This window comes from Microcaecilia unicolor, chromosome 10 (genome assembly GCF_901765095.1).
Source record: "Microcaecilia unicolor chromosome 10, aMicUni1.1, whole genome shotgun sequence".
NCBI lineage: Eukaryota > Metazoa > Chordata > Amphibia > Gymnophiona > Siphonopidae > Microcaecilia > Microcaecilia unicolor.
Window position 1 is genome coordinate 61,153,795 of NC_044040.1, and position 15,653 is coordinate 61,169,447.

Below are 15,653 nucleotides of genomic sequence, written 5' to 3' on the forward strand. Positions count from 1 at the left end.
GGTTGGGGAGGCTATATAACAGGGTAGGATTGGGAGGGAGGATCAAAGGGACATAAGACCATTTTTGTTATGTGGGTCCCAGCTGATATTCAGCCGAGGCCCACATAACTATCTTATTAGCTGAATAAATATCAATTAGGCCCAGATATTCAGTGACAGTGCCCAGACATAGCCCAACACTGAATATCTGGGGCTAATTCTGCCCACAGCTGTCATCATTTTTTTTAACGCTGACTGCCGTAGGCTGAATATTTCCCAGCAACATGTATTCCCCATTTCAGAAGGGGAATGCACATCTGTGTTAATGAAGATCAATGTTGGGATTTACACTTGCTTCCTGGGAAGTCCAGATTTCAGAAAAGTTCTTGTATTGAGCAGCACTGCACTATAGGGATTATGTGGAGGGGCATTTTCGAAAGAAACATATAAGTTTGGATTTGGACGTCTTTGTAAAACGTCCAAATCTGTTTCAAAAATACCATTAAAGACCTCCAAATCCAAAGACGTCCCTATATTTGGACGCCCTTGGATTTCGAGGTCTTTGACTTTCGGCGATTTTCGAAACCAAAGACGTCCGAGTCAAAAACATCCAAATGCAAGCCATTTGGACATGGGAGGAGCCAGCATTTCTAGTGCACTGGTCCCCCTGACATGCCAGGACACCAACTGGGCAAAGGTCCTCAGGATGCATAGAGTGGAATAGTAGATCATTAGAAAGGAGACATCTGTCCAATACAACAACTAAAAAAACTCTTCAAACTTTTTGGTAACATCAGATTAAACACTTGGCGTTAAAACCAGCATTAGGGGTATAACCAACAAGAGCCTTTGGCTCTTGTTTCATTTTTAATTTTAATTTACCGCAAATTGATCTTTTGTGTGTAATTTACACCATTGCCTAATGGTGATTCTAGTGCTTTGTTAGACCTATTGTTATACCCCAGATGCAGGTTTTACTGAAACATGGCCATGTCAGGTACTTATCTTATTAAAGGTTTGTAAGAGTTTTTAAACTGGTGTGAGACTAGTGCCTCCTTTGTGGTGTGGTCTGCCTAAGTTAATAGACAAGAAAGGTGCCTATCTTATAAAGACACATAGATGCCTATATATTTTTTTAAAATAAAATACTAGCACAAAGCCTGCAGAAAAAAAGCATCTACATTATGGGTATTAACATTTGCACCTGTGTGGGAACAGTCCTAAATCTTAGTGCATAATGTGCATACATATAGGTATTTTATAAAATTTACACATAAACATATTGTGATTCCACCCACACTCCAGCCAAGCTCCTCCCCTGAGCATATCTACTCTACAAGTATTAAAACATACTTTTAGGCATTACCTAATTTTATAAGAGGCCGTTTACACATGTAATACAGTGTTTATGTAAAAAAAAAAAAGATTTAGAATAGTACCCTCACCAAGTATGTAATACCAGCTTCCTCAATAAAGTGGTCAGCAGGTACATATAGACATTAAATAATGTGAGGAAGAGCAGCAATCCCTAGAGTACCCCTTGACGTCACAGGTCAGAAGAAGCTGCTCCCCAACAAACTTATCGGGATTTACTCTTCAAATAGGAAGAAAACCATGCATAAGCTGAGCCCATGACACAGCAATTCAACAAACGGGATAACAAAATATCACGGGTCCACTGTGTCAAAATACTTACCTAGTTTTACATGCACAGCCATTTAAGGAGAAAGTTATCAATGTAGGCTGCCATTAAGATTATTAGTAACTAGGTCTCATTGCATAAAATAGGACCTATGCTAAAATAGAATACGTTAGTGATACAATAACGTTTTAATGATAGCCCAAGTTGATAACTACACCCCTTAGCTACTTACACACTTGTACGAAGTTATACTGTAACCTTTTAAGAGATGTGAATAACTATTTCTGTGTAGTTCAGTGGATATGAAAATGAGATTATTTTCTTGCTGAGAATTAAAATTCAAAAGAAAGTACTTAATAATATTAAGAGCTTAAGAAATGTCATATGCTGTGTCAGACAAGAGTCTATCAAGCTCAATGTTCGGTTTCAGACAACGGCCAAGCCAGGTCACAAGTACCTGGTAGAATCCCAAGAAGAAGCAAAATTCCATTCTACCAAACCCCAGGAATAAGGAGTGGCTTTCCAAAGGTTTACCTTAATAACAGTTTATGGACTTAACCTCCAGGAATTTATACAAACCTTTCTTAAACCACCCTAACTACTATTATCATATCCTCCAGCAATGAGTAATCTTATGATAAGTGCAGAGGGCTGAGAACCTGAGGAACTGGATTCAATTCCCACTATGGGTCATTGTGATCCTGGGCAAGTCACTTAACCTTCCATTGCCCCAGGTACAAAAACTTAGATTGTAAGCCCACTAGGAACAGGGAAAGTACCTGCATATTGGACTAGATTCTATATATCATGCCTAAAAAAATTGGCGCTGAAACAAAATACGCCTAGGCGTATTCTATAAAGTATGCCTACATTTTGGCATACTTTATAGAATAAGTCTAAATTTTAGTGCTGTTTATAGAATACACCAAGCGTCCATCCATGCAATTAAAATTAGTTGCAGGCAGTTACGCCAAGTAAAACTTGGTGTAAATGCCAATGCCTAAATTATGTATGGATCAGGTGTATTCTATAACAACGCGCATAGCTTTTAGAAGCACCCATGACCTGCCCATTCCACGCCCATGACCATGCCCCTTTTCAACTATGCGACTTAGAATTTATGTGCATCATGTTATAGAATACGCTTAGACAGTTCTGTGCGTAAATTCTAATTACTGACAATTAGTGTCAATGTTTGCTTGTTAAGTGGCATTTATCAGAACTGATTTGCGTTAACTAATTAAGTTGCACATGCAAATCCAGAATACGACTGGATTTCTGCACACAACTTAAGTCGTGCTATATAGAATCCGAGGGATAATGTGTAAACTGCTTTGGTTTTACCACAGAAAGGTGGTGTATCACATCCATGACCCTTAACCATGTATTAAATGAAAAAACATATTTTCTTACTTGCTTTAAATATATTACTATGTAATTTCATGGTGTATTTGCTAGTCTCCATTTAACTTATGCATTCAAGTCTAAATGCTGGTATAGCAGGAATGTAAAGTTATGTGGGCACTGAATGCATAACTGGCTAAAAATTCATAAAGTTACACCATATTCATATAACTATATGTTGGCCATCCCACTGAATAGCTCCCTCATGATCATAATCATCAAATTTGATCTGGAACTATTTGCATTTCACAGTTTCACCAGCAAGAAATGTGGCTTCCATTTCTCCTTCTCCTATTGGAAGATCTCCAATGAAGGTACAGTGGTTTGTATATATGTGTATATACACATCAATATAGATATTTCGATTGAAATAAATTGTATAGATATATAATATACATATGATACATAATATGATGTTCTTTATCTCTATATATCAGAAATGTTAAACTGTAATTCTCATGACCCACCAAATGTGATAATGTATACAGTAATCTCAAGTTTTGAATAGTTGATCAGCTATCATTGAACCTCCATTGTGATATGCAATTTACTTGGGGGCATCCCCCCCCCCCCCCCCAATATCTTGAGACCCTACAGTGAAGATTCACCACACAAATCTCACCTAGGTCCTTTGAAATCCTCCAGAGTTCCACGCAATTGGTGCATAATGTCAGACATTTTATTCTTCACAGGCCAGCAACCAGTCCTAGTTTGTGTGAACAGCCTCCAACTTGATAGAGCCAATTTAGCCATTAAAAACAAATTGTATACTCCCCTATTCCCTCCTCTCCAAACTCCCCTCCAAATTCCCTCCTCTCCTTCTACCCTGAATAAGCAGGCAAGTATATCATCCCACTTGTCCAACCCATAATAGTGTCCCATACTACTCCCCAAAACTTCCTGATAATTGTACAATCCCTCCACACGAGTTTACAGCAACCTCTCTTGCTGCAAACTTTCCAGCACTGTCCTACATTCTCCTTCTGCCTGTTTTTAATTTTTTGTTCCCTTATAAGGGTCCAGTACACCCTGGGAACCAGAATGTATTACATCTGCTCTGCTAATATTTTGTGGACAGTGATGTACGTGGTGATATACCCCTTGCCAAATATCTTTCCGAAGTAAATACTTGAACCATATTTTCCAGGTCACTTTGTGGGGATAGACGTACTCTTCCTGTATGTAAATCCTAGAACTCTATAAAGCCTCAGTATTAACTTCTTTTTAGACCAGTGGTTCTCAACCAGTGTATTGCAATACACTTGTGTGTCGCAAGACCATCAGGCAGCTGCTCTTCTCTTCTGCCAGACGCTGCATCTTGAAACATAAATACGTTCAGCAAGTGGGAAAAGCATGTAGAATGCAGTGGGCCAGGAACAGCAAAGCAAGCTATTACAGTTCCGTGGCCAGGACAAAAGCCAACTATCAGAATATTCCCCACATGCTGCTGAAGATAGGGAGAAAGCTGTGGGGCAAGGAAACACATATATTACAGGAACAGAGCTCTTTCAGATGACCTACCCTGCCAGTGCCCAGAAGGAGTGCTGAGGAGTGGCCTAGTGGTTAGGGTGGTGGACTTTGGTCCTGGGGAACTGAGGAACTGAGTTCAATTCCCACTTCAGGCACAGGCAGCTCCTTGTGACTCTGGGCAAGTCACTTAACTCTCCATTGCCGCATTGAGCCTGCCATGAGTGGGAAAGCGCGGGGTACAAATGTAACAAAATAAAAAAGAGAAAGCTGTAGGAGAAAATCAGTCACAAAGGAGAAAACCTGACCTGTTTGCAGCACTGCATATGTTCCCCAGATCCCTAACATAGCTAATTGGCTTCATTTATTACACAGTTCCATCCCTTCTTGCAGATTTTTATCAATTTACACTGCTGCTTTTATTCCCATCATCCTCTGGTTTTCCCTCCCTTTGCCAGAAACGCTACTGTTCTGAGGAGGTGGGGAGGTGAGTAGTTAACATCCCTTACTGGAACTCACTGTTTTTGTGCTGACTGACCAGCCTTTCTGCAGCACTAGCAGCCTGGCTTCCCTCACATCTTCGCTACTCCTTAGGCAAGCCCCGGCCTTTTCTGTCCTTAGCCTCTGGCATCCTCCTCTACATCTCTCTCTCTCTCCATGGTCCAGAGGACATCACAGATTTGTGGATTATTTACTGCACCTCATAATGATCCTGGTGGTATAAATTGGGCTGAAAACAGCAAGCCCAAGTCTCAGGTGCCTAGAGTTTGTTAGGAAAAAACATCCCTGCGACTGTTCAGGATACAGGCCCCTTAAAAGGGGGTAGCATCTGCCTACTGACATCAATATGAGCAGTAAGCTGGCTGTGCAGGAGGAGGAAGGAAGAGTATGGGAGTGTGTGAGAGGGATACTGGTCAAACAGAAGCAGAGGAAAGCAAGAGAAAGGGAGAAGGAGCGTAAGGAATAGAGTATTTACAGAGAAGAGGCTCCTGGGAAGGGATTGGAGGGTGAGAGTGGGTGACTGAAAGGGAATAGTTGGAAAAGTACTGTAAGGGGATGGTTGAAGAGAGAGGGTCAATATGAAGTGATGATAGAAATAGGTAAAAAAAATAAATTAATCCTCCAGACCTCACAATTTCCACCTTAGTAAGGGAAAGGGAATAAGATTTGATATACTGCCTTTTATAGAAACTTAGAAAAATGTAGACAAAGACCATATGGCCTACCCAGTCTGCCTATCTATCACTCCCTATGTACTTGTCCCAAGCTCTCTTGAATTCAGATACTGTTTTCATCGCCATCACTTCCACCAGGAGGCTGTTCCACAAATTTACTACCCTTTCCATGAAGAAGTATTTCCACAAGTTATTTCTGAGTCTATCCCATTTCACCTTCATCCTATGACCCCTTATTCCAGAGCTTCCTTTCAAGTGAAAAAGACTCACTGCCTGTGCATTTATGCCACATAAGTATTTAAATATTTCTATCGTATATGCCCTCTCCCACCTTTCTTCCAAAGTATACTTATTGAGATCTTTAAGGCTGTCCCTATACACTTTACAACGAAGAACAGTGTTCATTTTAGTAGCTGACCTCTGGACCGAATCCATCCTGTTTATATACTTTTGAAGATGCAATCTCCAGAACTGTACACAATATTCTAAATGAGGTCTCATAAGAGTCTTATACAGGGGCATCATCACCTCCTTTTTCCTACTGACCATTCCTCTTCCTATGTACCCAAGCATCCTTCTAGCTTTTGCCATTGCCTTTTTCTACCTGTTTGGCCACCTTAAGATCATCACATACGATCACACCCAAGTCCTGCTAATCTTTCATGCACAAAAGTTCCTCACCCCCTAAACTGTACCATTCCCTTGGGGTTTTGCAGCCCAGATATATAATCCTGCATTTTTCAGCATTAAATCTAAGCTGCCATATTCAAGACCATTCTTGTAGCTTCGCTAAGTCCTTCTTCATGCTATCCACACCAACAGGGGTGTCTACCCTATTGAAGATTTTGGTACCATCTGCAAAGAGGCAAACCTTACCAGACATCCCTTCAGCAATATTGCTTACAAAAATGTTAAAAAGAACCAGCCAAAGAACCAAACCTTGCGGCACACCAGTGGTAAACATACCTTTCCTCAGAATGAGCTCCATTTACCATTATCCTCTGTCGTCTTACACTCAACCGGTTCCTAACCCAGTCAGTCACTTTAGGACCCATACTGAGGGCACTCAAATTATTTAATTATTGATTTATTTATTTTTAAATAATTATTAGTCATCTATGTGGAATCGTTTCAAAGGCTTTGCTAAACTCTAAATACACCACATCTAGAGCTCTCCCTCTATCCAACTCAATCCACCCAGTCAAAGAAATTAATCAGATTTGTCTGACAAGACTTGCCTTTAATGAAACCATGTTGCCTCAGGTCCCGTAATCCATTGGACACCAAAAACTTTACTATTCTATGTTTTAAAAGTGTTTCTATTAATTTACTTGCCACAGAAGTCACACTTACTGGCCTGTAGTTCCCAACCTCTTCCTTACTTCCATTTTTGTGGAGAGGGACCACTTCTGCTCTTCTCCAGTTCTCCAGGACCACTCCCAACTCTAGAGAAGCATTGAAACTGCTAGCAGAGCCGCTAGAATTTCTCTAAGTTCCTTCAGTACCCTCGGATGTATGCCGTCCGGCCCCATCGCTTTGTCCACCTTTAGTTTAGCCAGCTGTTCATGAACACAGTCCTCTGAAAATCATTCAGGGACTACCCCACTCCATTCCTATTTGTGTTTGTCTTCTGCATTCCTGCTCCCAGCCCTTCAGTTATAAATACAGAACAGAGATATTTGTTAAGCAATTCCGTCTTGTTATCTTTATCAGCTTCTACATATTCCTCCCCTTCACCTTTGAGTCTCACAGTGCCACCTTTGCACTTCCTCCTATCACTAACATATCTAAAAAATGTATTGTGCCGTTCCCCCCCCCCCCCCCCCCTCATTTTACCATATTGGCTATTTTTTTTTTCTTCCTTTTGCATCTTTGCTTTCCTGACTACTCTACCAGCTTCTTTTTAGCTTTTCCAAATATTGCCACCTGTCTTCCTCTTTTTGCAAACTCTTATAATGTATAAAAGCTAACCTCTTTTTCCTTACCTTTTCAGCTACTACTTTTGATGGCCAAAGTGGCCTCCTTTTCCTCTTACTTTTATTTACTTTCCTTACAAAAAGGTTTGTTGCCCTTACAATAGCTCTTTTCAATTTTGCCCACTGCTTTCCAACTTCTTGTAGATGTTCCCATCAAGACAGCAATTCCTTGAGATAATCCCCCTTCTGAATAAAGTTTTTTTTAAGTCTACAGCCTTGATTTTTGAATGAACCCTATCCACACCTATCTTAATATTGAACCACGCCATGTGATGATCACTGAATGCCAGATGATCACCTACTATAACATTAGAAACACTCTCCCCATTTGTAAACACTAAGTCCAGTATGGTCTCATCCCGCATGGATTCCATTACCAACTACTGGAATAGGTCCCCCTGTAGAGAATCCAGGATCTCCCTGCTTCTAAAAGACCCCATAGTAGAGATACAAGGACCAACATCTGGCAAATTAAAATTATCTATTAGTAGTACTTCCCCATTCACAACTATATTTTGAATGTTTTCAATTAAATCTCTGACCACTTATTCTGACTGTGAAGGAGGCCTGTATATCATACCAATGTAAATACATTTGCCATTCCATCTTTCCAGATTGACCCACCGTGCCTCTTCCTTACCCTGTAGGCCCTGTAATTGTGTGGATTTAATATTATCTTTAACATAGAATGTCACTCCCCCTCCCTTTCTTCCTACCCTATCTTTCCTGACTAGATTATAGCTTCATATAACTATATCCCAGTCATAGTTCTCTGTGAACCATGTTTCTGTGGTCGCCACTAAATCCAAATCAGCCTCTTTAATTCCTACTGCAGCTCCTTGTGACTCTGGGTAGTCACTTAGCCCTCAATTGACACAGGTACAAAACGAGTGCCTGTAAATAACATGTAAACCACTTTAACAAGCCATCATAGGCCGAAGATCTATGGCGATGCAGAGAGTCTTCAACTTCATTCTGTTTACGTACTCTCTGCAAGTTGTCACCTATCACCCACCGTCTAAAAATCCAGGTTGGTCATGATATACTAACTGCAGAAGTACATTCTCTAACTAACACTTTGGCAAAGATCTTCATGTCAGTATTTAGTAGTGCTATGGGCTTGTAACTGGCACATTTCATGCTGTCTTTTCCAGATTTGGGTAACATTACCACTTTGGCCTTGTACATTGATGTAGATTTGCCATTATAGAACATTAGGATAACTTCACAGTTGTGCACCTAACTTTAGACACAAGCACTTACACCATGTCAAAGACTGGAGTAAGTGCTCATGCCTGACTCTTTGCAGTGAGGCGCATTACTCCTAGTATTCTATAAGATGCACACCTAAATGCTTTCTGTGCAGATTTTTAAGCTCCATATATAGACTCGGACCCTGTTCTTTTTGTGTCAGGTGGAATGGCAGTGGACATGGAAAGCATTTAGCAATTAATGCCCTGCACATAACGCACACTAGCTGCCTAATGCAGAGTTAATTATGGACCACATGGAGGGGCATAATCGAATGGGGCGCCCAAGATTTCCTGAGGGCGTCCTCGCAAAGGAGCGGGGAAACCCATATTATCGAAACAAGATGGGCGGCCATCTTTCGTTTCGATAATATGGTCAGGGACGCCGAAATCTCAACATTTAGGTCGACCTTAGAAATGGTCGTCCCCGGTTTTCGGCGATAATGGAAACCGAGGACGCCCATCTCAAAAATGAACAAATCCAACTCATTTGGTCATGGGAGGAGCCAGCATTCGTAGTGCACTGATCCCCCTGACATGCCAGGACACCAACCGGGCACCCTAGGGGGCACTGCAGTGGACTAACTGATGCACTAACTGAATGGAAAAAGCCCTTCCCTTACGGATCCCTTAGCGATTTGGAAAGGAACGGGCATGCATGAAGGAAATCGCTTGCAAATGAGCTGCTCACTGTTAGCTCATTTGCACATGATATCCTTCCTAAGGAGGGGAAGCCAGTGTAGAGCAGCCAAGCATTATGCGTGGCTGGCTTCATACATGCAGACAAGTTGTGTGTATAATAGCCGTCTACAACCTTAGAAAAATACACGTCCAGGTGAAAACATCCAAGTGCTTCTCAGGGACGTCTTTTTTTTTTTTTTAGTATGGGTGAAGGACATCCTTCGCTATGCCTCTTTCCCTGCAATGGCAGTTGAGGATGTCCAAAATGTGGATGTTTCTGTGAGAAGGACGTCCATGCCTGCTATGCCTCCAACACCCCCTTTATTTATTTGGATTTTGGATCACAAGTAGCAGCAGTGGGATTTGAACCAGCCACCTCTGGATTGCAAGACCAGTGCTCTAATCACCAGGCCACTCCTCCACTCCACTCCCTTGAAATTTGGCTGTCCCTATGGGGGGGGGGGCAGTTCAGGATGTCCAAAATGTTTGAATGAAGGACATCCATGCCTTCGCTATGCCTCCGCTGACACACACATACCTCCCCTCCCAGGGACGTGCATACTGCTGTGATGGACCCAAGTATGACATTTCAGGCTGGCAAAAAAAGTTTTTAAAGTTGTTTTTTTTCAGGGTGGGAGGGGGTTAGTCACCACTGGGGGAGTCAGGGGAGGTCATCATTCCCTCCAGTGGTCATCTGGTCAGTTCACGCACCTTTTTGAGGCTTGGTCATAAGAAAAAATGGACCAAGTAAAGTCAGCCAAGTGCTCGTCAGGGACACCCTTCTTTTTTCCATTATCGCTCGAGGACACCCATCTGTTAGGCATGCCCCAGTCCCACCTTCGCTACGCCTCCGACACACCCCCAGGAACTTTGGTCATCCCTGCAACAGGAAGCAGTTGGGGACGCCCAAAATCGGCTTTCAATTATGTCGATTTGGGTGACCCTCAGAGAAGGATGCCTATCTCCTGATTTGTGTCGAAAGATGGGTGTCCTTCTCTTTCGAAGGTGCAAAGTGTTTCCATGTTAGCTGTGAGCAGGTACTGCACATTAATCTGATTCTGCATTAAAAATAATGGGAACATCCCTACTAGGTGCAAATTAAAATTTGCAGCTGTCTTGTAGAAAAAAAACCCTGCATTAAGCCATGGTAACTGCCAATTTTACTGTGTTTTACTAGGAGGGACCCTGAATGTGCTTTAAGAAATGCACATACCTAGTAGTCTTTATTTTCTTTTTCCCATCTTTGGAAAATGGGTATGTATATTTCTGTTTAATAGCATTATACAAAATCTACCCAATAAAGATCAAGAAAACATTCCCTTGCATATATTTATGTAAAATGTACTGCATATACTTTCTGATTAAAGATAGAGCTAGTTCAATACAAGTAGATTTCTATTATTATAGTTTGGATATTAACCACCAAGCCTATGTAGCTCATTTACTAAAATGTGGTAAGTTTATACATTTACTGTACCTTAAACACAAAAGTTACAGTGTGATAAAAGCAAAGCCTTTGTGGTAAATGCAGGGGGCATGTCCAGTATCTGCCCTGCATTTATCGCACAGGGCAGAATCTTACCACATGTATGTAATGCAGTGCAGGCCCCACAAAGACAAACACACACATCTAGTTACCCCCAGCATCACTCTGCACATCAGGTCTTTCTCCTGACATTATCCCACACATCAGATTTCCCTCCCAACATCTCCCTCCTTCTGATCCTCCTTCAACAATGAAAGCCCCTTCCAATCACCACATCCAAAATTTGCCCCCACCCTGGAACAAGCCTTGTCCCCAGAGCCCAACTACTCCCCCACCCCCCTGATCCCCCTTCCTCTCAGGACCTAATTGGGGGGTCTCAATGGTGGTCCAGTGGTACCTGGACAGCAAAAGGGCCTCTCTGTTGCTGGTCAGGACTGTACTGGGATCCCAAATTGGCCACCTTGACCCTTACAGTAGTATTACAAGATGACCACTAGAGATCATGTAGAACCAAGAGATGATAGCTAGGTGTTGTGGTGACCATTTTGGAACCAGACACAGACCTAGGTGACAGCAGAGAGGCTCTGTTGCCACCTGGGTACCACTAGACCACCATGGAGACCCCCAGGTAAGTCCTAGGGAGGGATGTTAGGGGTAGGGTCAAGCTCTGGAGTGGCAGGGCTTGTTCCCAGAGGGGTGAGATTTTGGATGGGGGATTGGAAGGGATGCTGTCACTGTTTAGTAGAGATCAGAAAAGGAGAAGCAGCGATACAGCACCCTCAGCTGCACTTACCACCTCCTCTTGAGGTGACAGTAAGTTAAGCTACACTATAATCGGTTGTGACAGCACTCAGCACCAACCTGCATGCTAGCTGTCACAGCCAACCACTCTGCCCATTCATGTTACGCCCAGCTTCTGCCCATTCCACATTAAGCATCTAACACGGGGGGGAAGAGGGGTTACCACACTTGCCGTTTTTTTTTTTTATTCACAAGACATTAGCATAGATTCATGCTAATGTATACTGCACAATAAAACCCATATTAGCTGCTTAATGCGCCTTACTAAAAGGATCCCCTTTAATAAACTGAAAGATGTTATTCCAGACTAAGGGCCTCCACTGGTGTGTTTTGCTTCTATGATCACATTTAGACATTTTTTCTTAAGAATGTACAACACTGAAATATTTGAAGAATTATTTTTGTTTGATTTCTACTTCATTTTGTTTTAAAGTTGAAAATGAAATAGAAATCCAGTTTGTGGTATTAATGGTAGGGTGGGAATATCATGAATATCCAGAGATTTGCCACTAGAGGGTACTATATTACAAGAATAGACAACATAACATTTTATTTGGTCCAAGAAACTGTTAATATTTATAAGATTTCATACTGTGAGCAGAAAAGCTAATAGCAGCATCAAACTTGATCAAAAAATGTTTGCCTCCAGTACAATCGTCTGATTATTTTTGGAGAAATATAGAATATGTTGACAGTTAATGACCAGGTGGCCAATCTAGTTGATTTTTCTTAAATGTATTCAGCAAGGTGCATTTCTCACAGGTTTTATATCATGTCATCAATCAAACTCTCAGAGTTCACTTCAGAAAAGTGGCATTGTATGAATGAATTTTTCATGTTCCCACTCTACAAATCATAATTCAGTGGCATGCTAACATAGTCAAAACCGTTTGACATAAAAATACATTTAAAAAACATTTGTGACTTAGTATATAAAATAAAACTACAGTACAGTCTCATTTATTCAACCTTCACTAATCTGACCATTCAGCATATCTGACAGACATCCCCCTCTCCCCAGTGATGTCATCACATTGCCATTAAGAAGTGCACAGGTTCCTGTTTTCCAGCTTCACATGCTGGTTGCTGGTTAATGTTAATATTTTAAATGCAGAAACCCTATGCCTGTTCTGTATGCATTAAGTATGTTTTCTGTGCATTTTTAAGGGGCTATCATTGTTTTTTCCATATTATCTGACTTTTCACTTATCCGACAATGGCTCGGTCCCATTTACATTGGATAATCAAGACTGTAGTGTATCAGAATACTTAAAATCTCTTTTTGTAAACCTTTAGAAAAAAATTACTTGTATAGCTTATTATTTATTTTCTTTTTATAATAGGGTTCTGTACAGTCTTTCATTCCATCACCTGTGGAGTATCAGCCTGCAGGACTAGTATCCAATTCACCAGGACTCTCTGGAAGTTACAGCAGTGGCATCTCTTCCCTTAGCCGATGCAGCATATCAGAAACATCTGGCTTTGAAAACCAAGCCATTGAGCAACAAGTAATGTTGTCGAACTATAGCATCTCAGAAGAGCCAATGAGGAAGGACAGTAAAACTCCACCGCCTTACAGTGTGTATGAACGGACTTTAAGGCGTCCCGTTCCACTACCTCAATGCCTGTCCGTACCTATTGCTATAGATCCACCAGCACTCCCACCTAAACCCCAGCTCATCCGTCCCACCAATCTAGAAAATGGAAGCAGACGGACAGAACCACGTCCTAGACCTCTTCCTCGAAAAGTTTCTCAGTTATAACAAATTGTGGCAGTTTCATTGATATGAAGTGAATATCTTGCAGATGACAAAATGGCTATGTGTGGAGGAAGTGTAGGCACTTTAATAGTCTACAAAATGTTTCAACTGAGCGAATTAGTGGAAAAAAAATTCATGTTGCACATTCTGAAAAGATCTGGGATGACATACCAGTCATTATTTTAAAAAATCCACTTAAGTATTCCAGTTTGAGAACTGGAGGAAATGTTGCTAAAGACTTTTTATATATTATGTTTTGAGAGGATTCTTTGATCCTTTTTTATACTCTTAAAACTTAAGTATTAAAATCAGGGCACATTAGATTTCTAGTTATATAGTTTTTGTCATATACTTGATGTTACTGGTAAGCTTAACACATATTCTAACAAAATTGCTTTTAAACTGGAACATAATGACAAGCATGGTCTGCTTTGTGTTCTTCATGATCCATGATGATCTCATAAAAAAAAAAGTGAACGATAGCTTTCACAAGCTTGGATCCCAATGAGTAGCTTCATTCACAGTTAATTCATGTTATTTAAACCCAGGAAAATATTTCCATCAGGCTGTTGTCCGTACATTAAGCAACTTTAGGGGGTCTTTTACAAAGGAGCGCTAGTGTTTTTAGCATGTGCTAACTGCTAGAGACACCTATATATTCCTATGGGTGTCTCTAGCACTTAGCGTGTGCTAAAAATGCTATTGTGTCTTAGTAAAAGGACCCCTTAATGTTTTAAGATTATTTTACCAATACTCTGGTGCATTAATATACAAGACGGAGTCAATAAATAATGTGAAATTTTACTCTTATGTTGATACACTTAAAATCACTGATGCATTTGGTTCAGCAGCTTTATTAATGAACACTAATAATAATGTGGTTCTATGGTTAATGTCTGAAGATGATTAAATCTCATAGGGCCCCTTTTACCAAACTGCGGTAACAGGGGGCCTGCGGTAGCATTGTCATGTGTTTTTCACATGTGCCATGGCCCCCATTTACATGGGTGGGTAAAGGGGTATTTTCTTTTAAAGGAAATGGGCCCGCACTAATCACAGGGATTGGCACACCCAATTACCACCAGGTAAGCCCAGGTGCTACAAAACTACTAAATATTTTTGTAGCACCACAAATGGTATGCGCTGAGGTGGAAATTACCACCGGGCTCCTGCGTTAGCCCATTGGTAGTTCCAAATTGGTGCAAGGCAAGCCCTTTATAAAAGGGCTCCATAGTGCTGTAAGGCTCACTATGATTCTGTATTAAAAGGCTTAAATCAGTGAGCAATTGAATATGGACAAAATGCACTAGTATGATTAGACCTTGTGCAGGAGAAATTAAAAGTTACTGGTAGTGGAGGGAGTTTTATTTTATCTTGAAGCTCAGTTGGGTTCCCCCCCCCCCCCCCCCCCCCTATAAAGAGCATTAAACTACAAGTATCTAATCTGCACACAAAAGAGATGTAGTTTTATACAGTACTTTGGGTTCCTTGACCATAAAAATTACCATTCCAGTATGCAAAAGCAAAGTCACTTTAAGTCCAGTAGAGCAAGTGAAAATGTCCAGGTTGGGTTGTGATTTCACAGCTGTGCACCTGCACACCAATGAAGTGTTCAAGAATGGTTATGGGAGTGTGGAAAGCACCTTGTACAAAGGTATGCTGTATTATTGCTTCTTTTATTCAATGTTTATAACACTTCAAATGGTGAAAGACCTATGATCTTAATTTGTCATATATTTGATCTACTGTCTTACTTTTTTTTTTTAGCTGGGACAATAATTTAGGCTATCGTATTTGGAGGTTTTTGTTTGGGTTTTTGAGGGGTTTTCTTTTTTTGCTAGTTTGCCTGAAAAGAAATCACTTTTTACATTATCTCCATTGAACTGCACAGCAAATATATGCTGTTAAAGATGGCTGTAGAGGTTTTCTATAATAAATGTTCAAGTATTTTTGTACATAACTGGCTAGTTTTAATAAAATATACCATTATGTGTATAAATAAGGCAGACTCCTTGTGTATGCAGTATGATTG

General features: G+C 40.8%; 1 protein-coding gene across 1 annotated transcript in view; it reads left to right on the top strand.

Annotated features, from left to right (window-relative positions):
• DOCK4 (dedicator of cytokinesis 4) overlaps positions 1–14,277 on the top strand; it is a 798,954-nt gene extending 784,677 nt beyond the window's left edge. Inside the window, 2 exon segments of the mRNA XM_030215964.1 lie at positions 3,278–3,339; positions 13,205–14,277. Coding sequence (XP_030071824.1) covers positions 3,278–3,339; positions 13,205–13,624 — 482 coding nt within the window. The 3' untranslated portion in view covers positions 13,625–14,277.
• The last annotated feature ends 1,376 nt before the right edge of the window (positions 14,278–15,653 follow it).